The following is a 14,241-nucleotide window of genomic DNA, read 5'->3' as shown; positions in this document are numbered from 1 at the left end:
TATACTGTATATACAGCCTATTAAAAAGTTTATAGAAGTAAAAATTATTTACATGATGTTTATCTTGTCTTTTTAGGACACTGGTATTGTGACATTCTAATTTATAACAATATAGGGCGACTGCCATTTTTTTCTTTTGTATTATAGAATTGGTGTTAGAGGAGACGGTTTACAAAATTGGCTTTAGGCTTACTCAAAGTTAGCACTAAATTGTGCTTCAAACTATAAAATAATTTTAGCGTTTTATGTATGTGTACTACCTGAGTGTCATCGTTTCAAGAAATTTTAACACAACAAAATAAAATTTACTTATGTGAATGTATTCCAATTGAAGATACTGTTGATCCTAATAGTATTATGCGTACTATTCATTTTCACTGGATTTTACATCTACTTTTTTACTTTTTCATTACTTGGTAAAAGGATTCAAAAGGAGTAGTCAGCATGTAGAATTCCACAGTTAAGGTTTGGTAACCTTATTACTATAATTTGAAATTAGTTTTAACAGCTCATCCTATCACTTCCATCTCATTCATTGTGTGAGATAATTATGCAGTGGGTATGTAGGTTTCTTTATATTTATGAAATATACTCTGTGGTTTAAAATAGAATAGACTATAAGAACTGGAAAGTATCTTGGAAATCATCTGTACCTATCCCACATTTTATAGATGAAAAATCGAGAGTCAGAAAAACTAAGAAATTGTCACCTCATCATTCACAGACAGGGAGTTGACCCACGTATCATAATTTTCACCTGGGCTCTGTCCTCTCCACCAGGTTTTATCATCCATGATAAATCTGAGTAACTTTTACATTAATTAATTATAAGCCAAATTCTGTTGCTCATATAGAAGTAGATATCAAAAAACTTTTCTCCAAGTAGTCATTTCCTTAGATAAACTTCAGTATAATCAGAATGGTCTTCTAGGACTAACATGATACCTTTGTTAATCTCGGTAATAATAAATAATAATAATAAAACCATAACTGTCCAGTCATTAAAATGGCCTTAACATTCTGTATCAATTATGGTTAAAAAGAAGGTCCTCTCATTTTCATATTGGAGACATAATTCTCTGAAATTCCCATTTATTGGTTGATTAGTTCAGAACCCTAAAAGTCATTCAGTAAACAGGCAACAAAAGTTTGAGTAATTGCTGCAAGCCTGGCTCTGTGATTTGCACATGTTTACACCAGTCTCCCCATGCATTCTTTTTCAAATGACTTTAACACAATTAATATGAAATTATATATTAATAACAATGTTGCCTGAGTGCTAGTAATGTAAACAAAATTTATTTTTACTAAATATTTTAAATCCTTAATGTATATGTTGAGGTGTGTATCTTATTCCATTACATTTAATACTATTGAAGTTCGTTATTAATCATAATCATTTAATGCAAAACACAACCCTGATATTTTAACATAAGAAGAATAACTGATTCTTGGGAAAAATATAAGGCTATAAATTGAAAAACATGGAATTACCATCTCTTCCAGCTCACTTTTTTCCCCTCACATTTATGTTTTTCTTAAGGTAGCATAGAACTTTTATGACATAAAAGATTTAGTTAAGGAAAATGTTAGGAGAGATCTATTTTTCTGCATAAGTTGATAATTAACCTAATACAAGCTCATTATGACTCAAATGAATAAGGATACCACAGATTCCCTTCTATTTTATCATTATACAAAGGAATAGATGCATTATGCAAAGGAATGCATATCTTAGCACAGATTAAATATTTTAATTTACATCATGAAAATATTATTTCAAAGAAAATCAAATTAATAAAAATAAATTCCCTACTCTTTAAACTAGTGATAAGTAGCTTTTAGTGATAATTTATGAAATTCTAAATTAGATATCTTAATGAGTTTTGCTAGACAATATTAAGTCACATTTTGGTGTGAATAATATTATTTACATTTTGCTTAACTTATGAGCATTTTCAGGACAAGGAATATATATTTTCAAATGGGCTTGGATTATCAGGTCCAACTATAATATAAGTAGATTTGCCCTGTTCCAAGAGATATTTTTAGGGGCATAGTTCAACACAGTTCAATTTAGAGAAATTAGGTGACATTTTATTTAATTTTTTTTCCAAGCAGCAAAAGGAAGCTGAGAAAACACATCACCAATTGATCCATTAACAGATTGCTAAGGTTCATAAGCAGTACTTAAAATTACTTACTGTAATTATTCTTCATCTCTTGGGTCCCTTTTACTTTGCCTCTTTTATCAATCCTCAGATACCACTGTGTTCGACAGAAGAGTCTTCTCACTCTTATATCCCCTCCTTCCATGTAATCATAACTTCTTGTGTGTCGCTCAGGGCTGGAACAGTTCACATTTGTAGCCATTTGCTCTGGAGTCATGTCATTGCAAGCTAAAGATATAGTACCCACTAGACAGATAATGTGAAAGCATGATCTGTAGAGCAAAGTTGGCAGGATCCATGTCAGTATCCATTTGTGCATTATAGTGTAGTGCTCCGGGTGTTCATGAATAACATAATGAAAATTGAATCTTGAGTTGATTGTTACTCCTAGGTCATTGACCTCTTCCTATCTGTGAATTGTAGATTGATTTAAGAAAGAGTAGTTGCTCTTTCCAAATTATTAGCCTAATCCTTTTAGTTCCTGATAACAACACAGGATTCCTCTTTAAATAACTCTGTTGATAAATCCTCATAAAAACAGTTCGTAGTAAGTTCAGTTGCTGTGACGCTGTTTGCTATTTGACTTCTGTTTGCAATGAGAGATTAAGAATAGGGAGGGGAAGAGAGAGGAAGATAAAAATTGTATGCATAAATTTTAGTGGGTAAGCAGTAGTATAATATACAGTATAGGTTATTCTCTGAAGATACATTTAAAACAGCCTTCATGGAGGATGTCAAAATCTTTACCACTTTATGTGTAGATTTATAAAATTTATGCCTGAGTAGAGACAAAACAGAATATGACTGTACCATTCATTCCAATCTGCACTCAGAACTATTTATTTAAATTAAGTTTTTACAATTACCACTAACAAAGTATAAGTGCTTTATCCCTAGGCTTCTTTATTATATGCTTTTACATTTGTGGTTAATCAATTATTTTCTCCTGAACTGCCCAGGTTTTTTAAGTTAAATGTCAGGATTGCTCTGGAGAACTTCAACCTTATCTTTATGTTCCACAGCATAATTACTATAGATAGTTACATGGCTCAAAAATCTTGTAACTTTACTTTCCTGCTCAGTACTAAAATCAGAGAAAGAGATAAACTTTTAGAAAACATTCAGCATTGTTTTTAAAGACAAATAACAGTAACTTACTTGTTTTGTTGATAACAGCTGGATGTATAAGAATTCCATGTCTGTTGTCTGCCTTGTGCAACTTGAGCCTTTCTACTGTAGCTACAAACTATTTCTCAGCTGAAAAATTCTCCAGCAGAATCATAATTGTTTCCATAAATCAACGGGCAGGAGGATTTTCTCTCTGTGTGTGAGCGCGTGTGTGCTTGTGTGTGTGTGTGTGAGCCTTTTATTCAGGGCTTTTCGATAAATACCTTTGCTGACCTCATTGGAAGCAATTAAAACTTAGCCAGTGAGCTGTTAGTTGAATACAACAGCGAGAATAAAAGGAGGCTTGTATAGTATTCAATGGTCATGAGAGGGAGCTATGAACATGTTTTATGCTTAAATCTACAAGTGGGTACCTACTTTGTAGAAACAGATCTCTGGTTCTGAAACAGAAGGGGAAAGGGAATTTTTTAAACCTTCTTTGCAATATAGAAGTTGTATTATACTTGGAAAATTATTCATTTGAACATATATATAGGGTTTTTTAATACTTAGAAAATCTTTTCCATAGCTTTATGATACATGCATTTCTTCAATTACTTCTTTGTGCTCAGAATGTTAGAACAATGTATTAACTAACATATGAGTGCCTTAAAGCACTGTGTAGATAAGGTGAATATTATCACATCATACAGAGACAATTCATTGAATATGAATTTAAGTACAATTTTTATGTATTGTATTCCTAGGCTGAAAATGAGAAGATCTAGATTCTTATTTGAGTTGGACCACTAATGACCAATATGACTTTGGGCAAGTTACCTGCTGTTCCAGAGTCTCAGCTGCTACATTTGTAAAATTGGTGTATTGGTCTAATGACTTTATGGTGCTTTACAATTCCATGATCTGTGACTTATGCTCACTGTTAATATAAGGAACAGGGCACCTACTTTTAAAAGCTGTTATTCTTAAAAATTAAAAAGGAGGAAATGGTTTCACATTGATTATCAGTGTTTGAATTTTGTCTCAGTAAGAATATTGTAACAATAAATGTTAATTTAGAGATGGAATTATAAGATGTATTGCTAAGGTAAATAAGGGTAAGCTGTTTTCCTTTCCAGCATGAGTTCTCTCCTTTACTTCCTGTTCTGGTATACATGAAGTAGTGCTCAAGTGTTGTATTACATTCTTGGTGTAGAATAATTATGTTGTCTATATAAATCAGTGTTAAGAAATATATTAAAATTATCTTTTTCATGTTATATATACCTCAAAACACACACACACACACACACACATTCTCCCTCTCTCTCTCTCTCTCTCTCTCTTTCCCTACTTGAAATGCACTACTTTACCACCAGGTGGTGCATGTAGACCAAATAGGAAAAGGAAATTAAATCTACTCAACTGGATTATAGTTTATGTGATTTCTCTTTGTATCTGTCCCTTTAGGGAACAGAATCAAGAGCACAGAATAGTTCAGATGTACCCAGTTACTCTTTATATGCCAAATGTTGAATGTTCCACATTTATTAAAGCAGAGGAGGACAGACTCTTTGATAATTGCATTTGTTGAAAGCTAGAAAGCTGAAAACATCCCATCATGTATTCTCTAAAAGGAGGAAGAGGAGGAAAGAAAATATAATGTTACTGTGTTCTGAATCACACTCCACTAGTTTGGGAGGTAGCAATAATGAGCAGGCTCAGAATTCCTGGGACTAGATATTGCTTCTAAAGAAATATTTAAGTCATCATTAGTAAGTTTACAGTGTAAAGATACTCAGGAGCTACTAAATCCATTTGTTCCATACTGACCCCATGGATTTTAAACCAAGAAATCAGTAAGTTAGAAGTCAACATTTGCTAACTAAGTGCTAAATACTTAAAAGAAATGGATAGTTTGTTAGCAAAGAGTGATTAGTTCCTTCTTAATATCTGCTATATAGAATTGACTGTAAAATGGGAAACAAAAGGATAAAATTGTGATCTATGCGCTTAAAGTGCATTAGATGCTGTTACACTCTGTAATTTGGAAATATGATCCCAGTAATATTAATGAACAGATTAATCTCAACAAGGGAACTATATCAATGGTTTAAATTCTTTGATTATCATTTTTCTTATTGGAGAATTATTAATTCAGGATGGGCCCACAATTCATTAGGACCACAGCTATAATGGAGAATCAAATTTAGATTTCACTGTGCCCTTATTGTGCTTATGCTTCTAAAGGAATTCTCTAGGAACTAAGAATAACTTTGGGTAACTGTAGATGGGGTAACCCTCTGGATATTTTAAGTTATACATTGGCAACCATTTGTTGCTCTTGTTTTAACAGGCCTATAGTGATAGACTAAGCACAGAAATACTTTGAACCATTGTCTTTCTTTTGTTATTTGTAGATTGAATTTCCTTTTTTAACACACCATTGCTGGCTTGAAAGAATTAACTGGCCTGGCACGGTGGCTCATGCCTGTAATCCCAGCATTTTGGGAGGCCAAGGCAGAAGGATCACTTGAGGTCAGGAGTTTGAGACCAGCCTGACCAACACTGCAAAACCCCATCTCTACTAAAAATATAAAAATTAGTTGTGCACCTGTAATCCCAGCTCCTTTGGGGGCTGAGGTGGGAGAATCACTTTAGTCTGGGAGGTAGAGGTTGCAGTGAGCCGAGATCACGCCGCTGCACTCCAGCCTGGGCAACAGAGTGAGACTTCATCTCAATAAATAATAATAATAATAATTAACTTCATTTTAAATCGGAAATACCTGCATCTCATGAGTTTTAAATTTTTAAAACAAAAGATTATTGTATCTGTTCCTAAATATTGGCTTTTAAAAATGTGCTTTGGAGTAAAGGCTAACACTGGTAATCCTTCAAAAGGAAACAATGCCTAATACTTGGATAGTTGATTTGGGGATAGAATGTATTAAACCAATAGAGAGAATCTATTTCAAAAAATATTGCGAAAGCAGGCAGTTGTTAAAGTAATGATTAGCCACCTAACTTTTCTTAAGCAACCTCCATTATATTCTTTATCCATGTAAAAGTAAATGAAAGAAAATAACTTGTTTTCATTAATTTTATGTTTTGATAGTTAATTTTAAAACTTTGCCTCATTCATAATCATGTATAATATAATCAGTGGAAGGGAACATAATTAAATATTTTCATTACTTTGCATTCTTACATCTTATTTTGTTCCATATCCTCTCCGTTTTCTTTCTTCCCCAAAATATAGATAATTCTTTTTATTAGTTTCTTGTGTATCTTTTCAGAGTTTCCTTATGCTTATACAGGCAAACTGGATACATATGTTTGTGTGGACATACATATGATTTTTACTTGTTTACTTTTTTACTTTTCTCCTTTTTATACAAAAGGTAGCACGCCGTATGCATTGTTCTGTATGTTGTTTTTTTTACTTAATAAAAAGAGAAAAATCTTCCTATCTCTCATTATTTAGGAAGCTTCTCACATTTTTGTTGTTGTTACAGCTACAGGGTATTCTGCTGAATGGGTATACCACAATGTATTTGAGCAGCCTCCTATTGAGGAACATTTAATTTTTTTCAGTAGTTTTCTATTACCAAAAAAAATGCTGTAATGAATAAAGACATAAAATATGTCATTTTATACTATGAAAATAAATCTATAGGATCAATTTCCAGAAGTAGACTGCCTGGAACAAAAGGTATTAAAAACAAGTTATTGCCAACTTATCCTCCACACAGGTTGTACTAGTTTTATAATCCCACCAGCAGTACATAAGAGTGCCCATTTATTTCAAAAAATTTGTCGTCAAAACATTTGGAGTTTTGTTAATCTGACAAGTGAAAATGCCATTAAATCGTAGTTATCCTTTGCATTTCTATTCTTATGAGACAAGGTAACCATCATGGACAAGTGCTACAAAGAAAAGATACATAGTGCCATGAGTATCTATAATAAGTGGCAATATGTAAGCTTTCCCTGAAAAAAATTCCACTAATGCTGCAACTTTGCAGCATGAATGGGAGTTAATCAGGTGAAGAGGTACTGTACAAAAAAAAAAAACCTGTCCTTTTCACAGTGAAACACAGGTTTAGTCCTAGTAGAGAGAATGAGAAGGGACTGTGGTGCATGAAGAGGTTGGAGAGGCAGACAGGATCTCTGTGTGCTTTATTAAGACATATGATCTGTATTCCAAGAGCAATAGGAAGCCATTATAGTATGGTAAGCAGAAGAGTGACATGATCAGAATTGTACTCTGCCTCTGTTGTGGTCAAAACTTAATTCCAGTTTTGTTGTGGTCAAAATTTAATTGGCAGAATGGGCTTATGAAATATTAAGTTGTGTTCATTTATCCCATTTTTTCTGTTCTTCGTATTTTCAAAAAGATACTGGAAAGGAAAGGTTGAGGGGAAAAAGTCATAAATGCTTCCTGACTATGTTAAAACATGAATCCCTTTCCAAATGTCATGCCAAGTGCACTGAAAATAAAGGAAGCACTAGAGTGCATTTGAGAAGCAGCCCAGGGAAACTATCATAGAGTCCCATGGACCTAGGAGCATAGAAAAAAGTTTATGGACCCCATATTTGGGGAGCCACGCTTGTATATATATCTGTACCACAGCACCACAGCACATAGCAGAGGCAGCAATACTCCAGAGAATCAGAGCTGCCTCATGTGTCTGAACAAATAGGTCCATAAGGACCCCTCATAAATATTTCCCTATTTTAAAATAATTCTGGAAGTAGCCAGGAGTTCAGACCTGTAGACATTATGTGAACAGAGTGAGTGAATACCCCAGAAGAGGAATCAGGGTAGACAAATGACTCAGCCAGATACCCTAGCTTTGACCATACATAAAACTCTTGAAATCTATCCCATCTTGAAACAGAAGAGGGAAACCCAAGAATAACCGAGGTTAAGTTTTTTACCAAACTGGAAGAGCAGAATTCTCAAAATTATGGCTAAGTTTATTTATATTTATAGATATAAATTTATATGTTATTCTTTGCATATCTGAAATTGTGGTCCAACACATATTTCTTTTTTTCTTTTTTTTTTATCTTTTAGGTTCGGGGTACATGTGCAGATTTGTTATACAGTTAAACTCATGTCACAAGGGTTCGGTGTACAGATTATCACCGAAGCACTAAGCATAGTACCTGATAGTTATATTTTCTGATCCTCTCCCTCTTCCCTCCCTCTACCCTCAAGTAGATCCCAGTATCTGTTGTTCCTCTATTTCTGTTCATTTGTTCTCACTATTTAGCTGTATTTATAAGTGAGAGAATATGGTATTTGATTTGCTGTTCCTGTGTTAGTTTGCTAGGAATATTGGCTTCCAGCTCCATCCATGTTCCTGCAAAGGACATGATCCTGTCCTCTTCATTGGCTGCAAAGTATTCTGTAGTCTATATGTACCACATTGTCTTTATCCAGTCTACCATTGAGGGCATTTAGATTGATTCCCTGTCTTTGCTATTGTGAATAGTGCTGCAGTGAACACACACGTGCATGTGTCTTTATGGTAAAATGATTTATATTCCTTTGGGTACATACCCAGTAATAGGATCCTAAATGGTAATTGTGTTTTTAGTTCTTTGAGGAATTGCCACACTTCTTTCCATAATGGTTGAGCTAATTTATACTCCTATCAGCAGTGTATAAGTGTTCCCTTTTCTCTGCAAGCTTGCCAGCATTTATTTTTTGACTTTTTAATAATAGCCATTCTGACTGATCTGAGATAGGATCTCAGTGTTTTTTATTTGCATTTCTCTAATGATTAGTGATATTGAGCATTTTTTCATATGTTTTTTAGACACATGTATGTCTTTCAAAATTGTTCATGTCCTTTGCCCACTTTTTAATAGAGCTGTTTGATTTTGCTTGTAAATTTGTTTAAGCTACTTATAGATGCTGGATGTTAAATCTTTGTCAGATGCATTGTTTGCAAAAATTTTCTCCTATTCTGTAGGTTGTCTGTTTACTTTGTTGATAATTTCCTTTGCTATGCAGGAGCTCTTTAGCTTAATTAGATCTCATTTGTCAATTTTTGCTTTTGTTGCAATTGCTTTTGGCATGTTTGTCATGAAATCTTTGCTAGTTCCTATGTCCAGAATGGTATTTACTAGGTTATCTTCCAGGGTTTTTATAGTTTTAAGTTTTACATTTAAGTCTTTAATCCATCTTTAGTTTGTTTGTGTATGTGGTGTAAGGAAGGGGTCCAGCTTCAATCTGCTGCATATGGCTAGCCAGTTATCCCAGCACCATTTATTGAACCGGGAGTTATTTCTTCATTGCTTGTTTTTGTGAGATTTCTCAAAGATCAGATAGTTGTGGGTATGCAGCCTTATTTCTAGGCTCATTCTGATACATTGGTCTATGTATCTCTTTCTGTACCAGTAACATACTGTTTTAGTACTGTAGCCTTATATTATAGTTTGAAGTCAGGTAGCATGATGCCTCCAGCTTTGTTATTATTTTTTTAAGAGAGTCACTAAGGCTGGAGTGTAGTGGCATAATCACGGCTTACTGCAGCCTCGACTTGCTGGGCTCAGGTGATCCTTCCACCTCCTAAGTAGCCAGGACTATAGGCATGCATCACCATACCAGGCTATTTTTTTGTATTTTTTATAAAGACAGGATTTTTCCATATTGCCCAGGCTGGTCTCAAACTCCTAGCCTCAAGCAATCTGCCTGCCTGGGACTCCCAACATGCTGGGATTGCAGGTGTGAGCAACTGCACCCAACCAGCTATGTTCTTTTAGCCTAGGATTGCCTTGGATCTTCAGGCTCTTTTATGGTTCCATATGCATTTTAAGCTAGTTTTCTTTAGTTATGTGAAGATTGTCTTTGGTAGTTTGATAGGAATAGCATTGAATCTATAAATTGCTTTGAGCAGTAAGGCCATTTTAATGATCTTGATTCTTCCTATCCATGAACATGGAATGTTTTTCCATGCATCTGTGTCATCTCTGATTTATTTGAGCAATGTTTTATAATTTTCATTTTGGAGATCTTTCACCTCCCTGGTTAGTTGTATTCTAGGAAGGTATTTGTGTGTGTGTGTGCATGTGTGTGTGTGGCAATTGTGAATGGGATTGCGTTCCTGATTTGGCTTTCAGCTTGACTGTTGGTGTATAGGAATGCTAGTGATTTTTGTACATTGATTTTGTATCCCGAAACTTTGCTAAACTTATTTATCAGTTCAAAGAGCTTTTGGACAGAGACTATGGGGTTTTCTACGTAGAAAATCATGTCATCTGCAAACAGGGATAGTTTGACTTCCTCTCTTCCTATTTGGATACCTTTTATTTCTTTTTCTTGCCTGATAGTTCTGACCGGGACTTCAGGTACGATGTTGAATAGAGTGTTGAGAGAGGGCATCTTTGTCCAAGACATATTTCTACTACATTCTCAGTGCTGTCCTTACACTATGAATTTATCTTCCTCTTTTCTTCTGTCCACCCCATTCTATAAATCAGCTTGAACCCTCGGTCATGCCATATAACCAATCTTACTTATTTCCTTGATTCATCCATCTAACAAATATTTATCAAATAGATACTTGGTGCCAGATGTTGTCCTGGCCTTTTGGAGACACAATGGTGAATATTCTGGAAGTGACCTCTGCCCTAACAGAGCATGCATTCCAGTGAGAGAACAAACATAAACAAGTAGATTGGTGAGGGGTGTGAGGTGGGGGGTGGATCTTGGTGTGTTCCAAGAACTGAAAGAAGGCTAATATGAATGAAAAGTGGAAAAACTAGTGAGAAATGAATGAACCTGAAGAGGTAGGCAGGGACCAGATCATAATGAACTTTGTAGGTCATGGTAATAGGAGTTTGGGTTTATTCTATGTATTAATATAAAAGGAGGCTGTAGCATGGACATGTCAACCCAAACCTGATGGGCCTGGTCAAAGACAGTAGTTTAAACTCTGGCATAAAATCCCAAAAGTAATTGAGCAAGCCTGAGGTCCCTGTAAATCCTCAATTATGTAAACTTGTGCTTACCCTTGGCATAATGCTCTAACATTTTAAAACTAACTGTATATAAGATACAAAGTATGAGTCACATGCTCAAAATTGTGGTGTGCCTGTGACTCAAATTTATAAATATCTCAGTTTACGAAAGTTACTTGACTCTTGTATCTCTGAGTCTATAAAAATTTATGCTTTAATTTTATATTTATAAGAAGTTATCTGAAATGCTAATCTAAATTTAAAGTTCTTAAAATTATATTATGAATTTACTGAATTGTGATACAACTTTAGACCTGGAGCAAAATCTCTAGTTGGAGCTACTAGTTTGGGTTTTTTTTTTTTCCACTTTTACATTTCTATATAATGAAAGCATGTTATATAATTCATTCTTGATTGTCTTGATTTCCCTTAAGTTACTGCTTAACTTTAGGAAATAATCAATTTCCTTGAGTCAATGCTTTACATTGGTGCCTAGTTTTGACAGCTTCATGCCATTCTAAATGTTGAAAAATGTTCTAACAGAGAGAGTTTTGCTTCATCCCCAGAAGAACATCATGACAAACAAAGACCCTTTGCAATTGAGGTTATTACATTGTTAGCTCTAAATTGTCATTATTTGGTTCTACATGAATTGTCTGTGTAGGAAGGCAGCAAAATGAGGGGTAAATCTAGCAATAGTAATTTTTCTTTTAAAAATGTTTCATGTTAGTAGCAATGTAGCAAAATGTGTTAGTAGCAAAACTGGCTTAAGTTTTAATTCATTAACTTTCAAAGCATGTTCAAAAGTGAGAAAAACAGGCAGAGTAAAAGTAATTATGATAGTAAAGAAGAAAAAGAAAGTTATGGAGTCCACCACCTTAATTATAGAGCTACATCCATGAAAAGCCAAGTATTCAGTAAAAATTTGTATTTGTGTAAAACTGGTGGCTATCACAATAACTTATGCACGAGAAAGGAGGTTTATACTTCTGCTTAAGCTCCTCTTCAACCTAAACGTTCTTTCTATCCTCATCTATAACTTATATTTTTCCTTCCATAGTTTTAAGTATTAATTCAAACATAGTGAGTCCTCCTTATTCCTCTAATTAATTCCAAAAAATGTCAATTCTACCACAACTTATTCTACACCTGTTTCTTCCTATCAGTTATCACTTTCACATCCTAGATCAAGTTATTGTTATAGTTCACATTAATTCTACTCCTAATCCACCTCTTTGTATCTTCTCTCCCCAATCTCCAATCCATTTTAAATGTTGTTATGTTTCTAAAACATAATTGCAACCATGTTATTTCTCTGCCCCAAAGTCATCAGTGACATCCCCATTTTTCCTAAATAAAACTCTACTCTTCTTTTTCCAGTATGCAGACTACTGTTTCCAATGTCCTCTGTGATCCTCAACATCCCCCAAACACTAGGCTTTCTCACTTGGTTTGGGGTGTAGGGAGATTTCCCCCTCCCTCCCCTCCCCCGCAACACTTCTCCTTTTGGTAGAGAAGTGGACTAACAGAGAAGAAATTCCCCTCACAAATTCTCTCCCTCTCTACCTTCTCTCCCTCACTATCTCCCCATCTTTCTCTCTCTCTCTCTCTCTCTCTCTCTTTCTCATATATGTATTCCGTCTGCATGAGGAACCCAAGAGTCATGTAACCAATTATCAGACATTTCCTTTGAAATTTTACATATTGAGTTTTTAATGATGCAATAAAGTCCTTGGTCCTATTTAACTGATAACTCAGCTAATTATTTTAAATCAACACTTACTCTGTATTCAGATAGTGTGCATTATGACATACTGTTCAATAAGATAAGCAAGGTCCCTGACTTACAGCCTAAATTATTGGAGGAGGGGGCAGATAATAGACATTAAAAATAACTCTGATGGCTATTTCAGGAGGAAATAAATAGGTTACTATGATGTCAAATAACACAGAAAGGAGAAGGATGTTTCAAATCTCATTACAAAATGTCTTTCTGTAGAATTGTCATTTAAGCTGAGATCTGATAAATAAAAAGAAATCCAAAGTGGAGGTAGAGCATTCTAGATAAAGGTAACAAGAGCAAAAGTTATGAGGTGAAAATGAGATTGTTGTGTTCTAGAAACCAAAATGTAGTATAACTGGAGCATACTGAACAAAGGGAAAGTTGGGCAATACAAGACCAATGTACCTAAGACCTTGATACCAACATTAAAGACTTTTGATCCTAAGCATAATAAGTTATAATTAGCAAGTATAGTGGGTATAATCATTCTGAAAATTTTTTGGAGAACGTTTGGGAGATGGCAAAAGTTGAAGTAAGGAGACTGGTTAGGAGGCCATGATTGAAATACAGGTCAGAGATGATATCTTTGACTAATTATGGTAGGGGAGATGGAAAGGAGTAGGTAGATGTATGTTGGAGACTGTATTAGTCTATTCTCATGCTACTGATAAATTCATACCAGCGACTGGGCAATTTACAAAAGAAAGAGGTTTAATCAACCTATAGTTCCACATGGCTGGGGAGGCCTCATGATCATGGTAGAAGGCAAGGAGGAGCATGGCAGGTCTTACACAGATGGTAGCAGGTAAAGAGAGAGAATGAGAGAGAACCAAAAGTGGAAACCCCTTACAAAACCACCAGATCTCGTAAGACTTATTCACTACCATGAGAACAGTATGGGGGAAACTGCTCCCATGATTCAGTTACCTCCTTCCAGGTCCCTCCCACAACATGTGGGAATTATGGGAGTACAATTCAAGATGAGATTTGAGTGAGGACACAGAGCCAAACCATATCAGGGACAAAGCCTGATTCAATGTAAGAGACAAAGAGGAGTCAAGGTTAAATTCCAGATGTCCAATATTTGTGACTAGATAAATGGTGATGTCATTTGCTGAGCTAAGGGAGACTGGGAGAAGACCATGATTAGAGGGGAAAATCAGACAACTGGAAAGTTTGGCTGAGAGAAATGCTATCACCCAAGGG

The 14,241-nt window shown here is 34.9% G+C and overlaps 2 protein-coding genes across 4 annotated transcripts in view; one reads left to right on the top strand and one right to left on the bottom strand.

The window, feature by feature from the left end:
* Nucleotides 1-3,676, bottom strand: part of FGF7 (fibroblast growth factor 7) — a 68,168-nt gene extending 64,492 nt beyond the window's left edge. Inside the window, exons 1-2 of one of the 2 annotated variants that reach the window (XM_011928588.1) lie at nt 3,330-3,676; nt 2,205-2,757 (exon numbers count right to left, since the gene is read on the bottom strand). In XM_011928588.1, the coding sequence (XP_011783978.1) occupies nt 2,205-2,490 (286 nt within the window). In that variant the 5' untranslated portion in view covers nt 2,491-2,757; nt 3,330-3,676. The remainder of the gene's footprint in view (nt 1-2,204; nt 2,758-3,329) is intronic. The other variant, XM_011928589.1, reaches the window with a different exon arrangement.
* FAM227B (family with sequence similarity 227, member B) overlaps nt 1-14,241 on the top strand; it is a 293,298-nt gene that overhangs the window by 196,596 nt on the left and 82,461 nt on the right. The gene's annotated exons all lie outside the window — the stretch shown is intronic.

Source organism: Colobus angolensis, unplaced genomic scaffold (genome assembly GCF_000951035.1).
Source record: "Colobus angolensis palliatus isolate OR3802 unplaced genomic scaffold, Cang.pa_1.0 Scaffold78, whole genome shotgun sequence".
Classification (NCBI taxonomy): domain Eukaryota; kingdom Metazoa; phylum Chordata; class Mammalia; order Primates; family Cercopithecidae; genus Colobus; species Colobus angolensis.
This window is presented reverse-complemented; position numbering and strand designations above follow the sequence as displayed.